Below are 7090 nucleotides of genomic sequence, written 5' to 3'. Positions count from 1 at the left end.
CATCAGCACCTAAGAGTGCGTCCCAGCCTTCCCCATCAGCCTTAGAGCATGTCCGCCAACCAGCAGGCACACTGGTCACACGTTGCCTCTGCCTGATGAGCGCCTACTCACCTTGGCTCCACCTTCTCTTCTCCTCCCTCACAACCATCCAGGGCTCTTTCCCTTGTTCCAACAGGGTGATCACATCTGGCTTAGAAATGGAGCATCCTGCTTGAAAGAACAGAGCAGAATATATGTACAGAATAAATCTATTTGCCAGGTGGGGCGATACTTGGCTGTGACCCCAGCATTTGGAAGGAAAAGGGAGGAGGATCGGGGTGTAGTGTCATGGCTACCTAGTGAATGCAAGACGAGGTACAGGAGACTTTGTGTGTGGTCGGGGCACATGCAGAGTTTTATTTATTATTATTAATTTATCATTATTATCATGGTTTTGGATACAGGGTTTATCAGTGTACCTTTGGTTGTCCTGGAACTCACTTTGTAGACCAAGCTGGCCTCAAACTGAGAGATCCACCTGCCTCTGCCTCCTGAGTGCTGGGATTAAAGGCATGTGTCATCACAACCCAGCTGTTTAATTTAGTTTTTTTAACTTTTATTTTTATGTGTGTGGGTGTTTTGCCTGCATGTATATCCATGCACCATGTGCATGCAGTGCTCTCAGAGGCCATAGGAGGGCGCTGGATCCCCTGGAGCTGGAGTTACAAATGGATGCTGGGAACCAAACCTATATATTCTACAAAAGCAGCCAGTGCTCTTAACTTATGAGCCATCTCTCCAGGATCCAAAGATTCTGTAGTCAACTCTTCAAAACAACGATGGCTCTCAGGGTAGGAAAACACTAGAATTTAAAGTCTTTTAGTATCAAGGGTAGAGACATGATTTTATTTTCATTTAAATTTATACAACTCCAACCTTTTAAAACTTATTTTTAATTATAATTATGTATTTGATCCATGTGGGATCATGAAAGTGTTTCACAGAGGTGCCCATTCCAAACCACGGAGAGAGGGTCTCCCGGTGGTCAGCGCACGCGACAGTGATGGAGGTGAGCTTACCCAGGGACACCAGGTGGCTGTAGTTCTCTAACATCACATCTTTGTACAGGTCCCGCTCGTGAGAATTCAGGCATTCCCACTCCTCCTGAGAAAAGTCCACAGCCACGTCTCTGAACATCACCTCACTCTGAAACGACAAGCCGTTTACTGTGTGTAAGATAAACCGCGATAAGATGGACTGGGGTGGGGGTGGGGGGTGTCTAAGTTACTGTTCCGTGACTGTGAGGAAACACCAAGACCAAGCCAGCTCTTATAAAAGAGCATTTAATTGGGGCCTTCCTTGTAGTTTTAGGTTAGTCCATGGTCGTCATGGAAGAAGACAGGCATGGCAGCTGAGAGCTTTACATCCTGATACACAGGCAGCAGGCAGATGACAGACAGACAGACAGACAGACAGACAGATGCATAAGAGAAAAAGAGACAAAGAGACAGAGAGACAAAGACCTGGGCTTGGTGTGGGCTTTTGAAGCCTCAAAGGTCACCCCATAAACATGACTCCTCCAAAAAGGCCACACCACTTAATCCTTCCCAAATATTCCCACTAATTGGGGACCAAGTTTTCAAATATATGTGTTATGGGAATTTTGTTTATATCATGGTCTGTTGTCCATTTGAATAGAGCGTTTGGTTCAAGAGGTGGGGATCACATTCAGCAGACCGGAAATTAATCAGAGTCCTTGGTGGACTCAGGAGAGAGAAAGAGAGGTCCCTGGGAAGAGGGGTTGGGGCTGGAAGCTGCGAGGCCTTTTAGGAGCTGGGAGGCAGGCGGTGGCAGGTGTATCATGACCTTGGTGGTTGTCTCAGGTTCTTATCTTATATTTGTCCCCGAGTTTTAATATAACAAACAGTACTATAAATCATTTCACACATAAGCCTCTGGGAGCCATTCTCATTCAAACCCACAGGAGGCTAAGCAGATGGCTCAGCAGTCAAGAGCACCGCTGCCCTGCCGATCCAGAGGTCCCGGCGCTCACGCTGAGCACGCATAACATGTATTTGCAAACACACACACACACAGACACACACACGCGTGCATCAAAATTAACTAAGAACATCTTGAGAAAATGTTTACAAGAGGCAGGAGAGATGGCTCCGAGGTTAAAAGCTCTTCTGCTCTTGCAGAGGGCCCAGGTTTGGTCCCCAGAACCCACATGGTGGCTCAGAACCACCAGTAATTCCAGTTCTAAGGGATCTAATATCCTCTTCCGATACTGAGGGCTCCAGCATGCATGCAGTGCACATATGTACACTCAGGCTCACTCACATACGATAAAATTAAGTAAATATTTAAAAAGAATAAAATAGGTAAGACTATATATGTGCCTTTACTCTGCCAACAATGGAAAGTTTAAATTACTTATGGAGTAACTGCTCACAGTGCAATTCTGTGGGAGCAGTGATATTTGAAGGAGAGGTTTTCTGATCCTCAGGGGTTCACATCAAGTAAGCTCCTGTCAGGGACCGATTTGGTCAGTGCACCCTCGGATGGAGACAGACAGAAGGGAACACAGAGCAGGCAGGTGCGGGGGTTCCACTCCCCCCCCCCCCCGTGTAGTGGAAGACTGGGGAGCAGCCGGAGGATCGGATTCTGTTAGGAAGTGTTTGTTCAACCTCACAGACCAAAACTGACAGGGCAGTCAAGAGGGTGCACTGGGTAAAAGCTGCCACGGCCACGCCAGGTGACGTGATGGGTGGAAGGAGAACTGGCTCCTTTTCCCTGCACAGACACCTGCGGCAACCCCCCCCATGAATAAACATAAATAAATAACTACATGCGCTTTATCCCAGGGACCCACGTGGGAAGCTGAGGATTTGGGTCTATCCTCAGGACAAACCAAGGAGAAGGAGAGAACCAACTTCAAACGTTGTGCCCTGACAGTCATGTGTGTGCCACAGCATGCTATGTCCACGTGTACATGCACGTGTCCCACAGCATGCTCATACCCATATTGCATGCACACACACACACACACACACACACACACACACACACACACACACACAGATGTGCCACAGCATGCTTAGGCCGCATGTGCATAAATAAATAAATACTGTAACTTTTTAAAAACAGAATTTGAGATACAGAGAAACCAACTTACATGAGCCATGGTTCTAGAATTGCAAGAACTGGCTTGTCCTTCGTCAAGGATCACGCCCTGGAGAAGCCGGTCAGAGCTAGAGCTGGGGAAGAGGATGCAGCCATGAGATCAGAGCTGCCTCAGAGCTTCCAAATTTTAAGTGTCAGTGTATCCCATTTCTCCCTTCTTACATGCAACTCAGATTTGCAACACAAACTGCGGGAGGTGGGAGGAGGGAGGCGGGAGGTGGGAGGAGGGAGGTGGCTTACAGTCCTTTATGTCCTCCTCCAAACTACAGGGCAATCAGCAGCAAAATGTGGCAGTGAGACTTCAGGATGCTCTGGGGTCACCTAGAAGACCGGGCGTGTTGGCTCAGGGGTTAAGAGCATTGGTTGCTCTTCCAGGGACCTAAGTTCGATCCTCAGCACCCACATGGTCCTCACAACCTACTTGTTACTCCAGATCCTCCCGGACACTTGTAGGTGGCGCACATACATGTAAACACACACATAAAAGTGAGTTTTAGAAGAAAGAATGCGCTTTCCTGGCGTGTGTTTGCTCTGCAGCCCTGAAAAGAGAGAGCTCACAGGCCTGCACGAGCTCTGTCGCTGAGCTACAGCCCCAGCCCTTGTATTTGTGAAAATTCCCCAAGAGACGAAGCAGCTGATCCAAATGTCACAACCAATGGGCCAGGCCTGCTGTCGCAAGACTTCGATCCCAGCACTCGGGAAGCAGAGGCAGGCGGATCTCTGTGAGTTAGAGACCAGCCTGGACTACAGAGAGAGTTCCAGAACAGCCAAGGCTACACAGAGAAGCCCTGTCTCAAAAAACAAAAACAAACAAACAAACAAAAACCGACCTGTGCAGGGGAGGAGGATGGGCCTCAGTGGTATCTCCAGCCACCAACCTCAGTACGCTTAAATAACACGCTAGGCCTTACAAAACACACACCAGCCTTTAGCACAGGTATTTCAGTATTGGAGAACCCTAAGAAAAACGGGCCAACTACATGGATATAGCACGTGAGTAATCAAGCATAGAATCCCACCATCCACTGCTCTAAAAAGGTCTCACTGAAAATGTAGGGAAATTCTCAGACCCTGAGCAATGAATAATTCATTCTTTTTTGCCTTTTTTATTTTGCAGACAAGGTCTCGGTGTGGTCCAGGCTGGTTGGTCTTGAATGCATCATCCCCGTGGAGTGAGTGGCAGCGACATCACTCACAGAACTGAATAAAACATTTTCACAGAGAGCTTTCAAAGGGAAGGAGATTAACCTCATGTCCTAAAAATTCAGACAGACTTCACAGAAACACAGAGGCACCAGAAACTCACATGTAATCTCGCCTTTAAACAGAAGTAGCGGCTGCTGGCTTCTAGAACCTCTTCCCAAAACCTGCAGGCTGGAAAGGTGGAGCAAATTCAAGACATTCCAGGCCTTCTTTCTTTCTTCTTCTTTATTTTTTTTCTTTCAGATGGGGTCTCTTGCAACCCAAAAGTCAGGCGGCAGAGGATGATGACCTTGACTGTCTTATCCTCCTGCCTCCACCTCCCAAATCCTGAGATCACAGGCACGGCTTCACTCCCACGCTTTTCTGAACTTGGTCAGAGCCCCCTTCCACGCTTCAGGGATCCCAACTGACCCCACCCGCATGCACCACAGCAAGCGACAGGGAGACTGGAGGCAGTTCACGGTCACTCGTGCCCGAGTCTGCTGCTTCGGCTAGCCTGTTCAGAGGACACCGGGGTTACCGCCACCCCTGGTGCTGCCCGGCCTCTAGTTCCGTGGTGTCCCGCGGTTCTCATCTCCCCGAGGCCTGCCCGGCATCTAAGGCTCCCACATTCTGCACAGGGTGTCTCCACGGTGCAAACCGACCCCGACTTCCCTCTCGGTCCCCGTCAGCAGCCAGTCCGGGTTTAGCAGCACGATAGGCTGCACCCACGGATGACCACCCGAGCGCCCGGGGTCCGCAGAGCGGGCCCCGCCCTCGAGTCCCCTGGAAGAGCGTAGGCCGTGCGAGTCGGGCTCACCCGACTGACGGGCGCGGCGCCCGGACGGTGGGTCCCGAGTGCGCCGACACGACAGCGGTCGGTGACCCTGGCCTCGGCGCTGCAGCGGTGGCACTGACTTGCTACTGAGGGCTCTGGGGGTTCAGATCTTAAACTAGAAAGTCCCGGCGCCGCCCGCTTCTTTCACAGGGTTCTGGATTCCCTACCGAGACAGCGAGCCCCGCCCCCAGCTCCTGGAGCGGGGGGGGTGGGGGGGGTGGCTGTGCGACATTGCGCAAGCGCACAAGGGACCCGCGGCGTGAGAAAGGCTTTGAGAAAGGTCAAACAACCTGAGAAAGTTTAAAGCAGAAGGATTGTTGAGGTTAGCCTGGGTTACTGAATTCCAACCTGGGCTACATACAAAGCAAGACCCCGTCTGAAAGTAGTGAGCTCGGCCAATGGTAGAATGCTTGCGTAGCAGGCGAAAGGCTAGATGGTCCAATCCCCAGCGTTGGGAAAGCAGGAAAAAGACATCCATGCTAATGATGATGTAGCTTCATAATTTAAAAAACTCCAGAGGCAGAGGTGGATGCAGGAGAATTACAAGTTCAAGGCCTACATTGGCAGCTTTGTGCAACTGTCTCAAGCAGCAAAAAAACATACAAATGTAAAATTGTTACAGACAATACATAGCCAGTGTTCAGATTGAACTGCTGACAAGATCTGTATATTCGCTACTGGTCTCTCATGACATTAAACTGACACAGGGTCTTTGTCCAGGCTGGCCTCTGCTTCCACTGATGATCCTACTCAGCGTCCTAGGAAAGGCACCTACCTACCTTTGGGTCTAGGGGAGGCTGACATACAGAGCCTTGTGGTACCCAGGTCATTGTCACTGAGCTATGACCTCATCTGCTTTGTGATGACAGCTTGGTTAGCTTTAGGTGACCCCAGGCACAAAGCTCGTTTCCCACCTTGGTTTGTGATCTTCTTCCATCTCCAGAGTGCCGGGAGTTCAGCTGTGCACCACTGTACAGTTTGTGAAGGGCAAATCAGCCAGGCTTTTGTGTATCCTAAGTGAGCAAGCTACTGTGTTCCATCTCTAGCCACTGTTGTGCTTTGCCCCCCCCCCCTCGTTTTTGAGACAGGGGTTTTACTGTGTAGCCCTGTCTGTCCTGGAACTCACTCTGCAGACAAGGTTGGAAAGATGCCCCTGCCTTTGCTTCCCAAGTGCTGGGACTAAAGGCGTGCCCACAACCTCCCAGCTGCTTTTCTTTTTGTAGGACTAGGAACCTGATCCTGTTTAACGTGGCACTTTGTTTTATTTGCAGTATGAGATGAGACTATATAGCTGGTAAAATATGCTGTTTCATGAGCTGCTTGCGAATGGCAGAGTATATACAGCAATCTGACCTCTCTTCTTACATACAACAGTCTAACCGAGTCTGCTCTGTGACTGGAAAAGTTGACTAAGATGTGATGGGGATGACCTGTTGCTGTGGTAAGACTGACAAAAAGCAATGTAGGGAAGAAAGGGATTTCTTCAGCTTACAAATCCATCATAGATATGGGGGTCCAAGGCGGGAACTTAAAGCATCGCATCCACATGGAAACAGAATAAATGCATGGACTGTTGCTTGTCTGCCAGCTCTCTTTACTTTTACATAACTCGGCGCCCAGGCTATGGAATGGTGCCGCCCACAGTGGGCTGGGCCGCTCTACACCAATTAACCAACACAACCCACTAGACAGCAGGCCAACCTGATTTAAGCAATTCCTCGGAAAGACTTTCCTGGAAGTTGATTCTAAGTGTCAAGTTGACAGTTAAAACTAACAACATACTTAAGACATATTAAGCATGCACCAACTTTCAGGGCTTCTTCTCCATCCACAGGCCAGCCATGCTCATCCGGGTATCGGCATGGAGAGTTCTGAAGGCATGATCAAGGCTAGGCAGCTCCAGAG

At 49.6% G+C, this 7090-nt stretch overlaps 1 protein-coding gene across 6 annotated transcripts in view; it reads right to left on the bottom strand.

Annotated features, from left to right (window-relative positions):
- The window catches only part of LOC126486711 (zinc finger protein 30), a 14336-nt gene extending 8924 nt beyond the window's left edge, over positions 1 to 5412 (bottom strand). Inside the window, exons 1-5 of one of the 6 annotated variants that reach the window (XM_050119103.1) lie at positions 4472 to 5410; positions 3406 to 3486; positions 3158 to 3239; positions 1059 to 1185; positions 112 to 210 (exon numbers count right to left, since the gene is read on the bottom strand). In XM_050119103.1, the coding sequence (XP_049975060.1) occupies positions 112 to 210; positions 1059 to 1185; positions 3158 to 3166 (235 nt within the window). In that variant the 5' untranslated portion in view covers positions 3167 to 3239; positions 3406 to 3486; positions 4472 to 5410. The other 5 variants (XM_050119104.1, XM_050119101.1, XM_050119106.1 and 2 more) reach the window with 5 other exon arrangements.
- Positions 5413 to 7090: the final 1678 nt, after the last annotated feature.

The sequence above is a fragment of the Alexandromys fortis genome, unplaced genomic scaffold, assembly GCF_014885135.2.
Source record: "Alexandromys fortis isolate MF-2015 unplaced genomic scaffold, M_Fortis_MF-2015_v1.1 scaffold_140, whole genome shotgun sequence".
Classification (NCBI taxonomy): Eukaryota; Metazoa; Chordata; class Mammalia; order Rodentia; family Cricetidae; genus Alexandromys; species Alexandromys fortis.
This window is presented reverse-complemented; position numbering and strand designations above follow the sequence as displayed.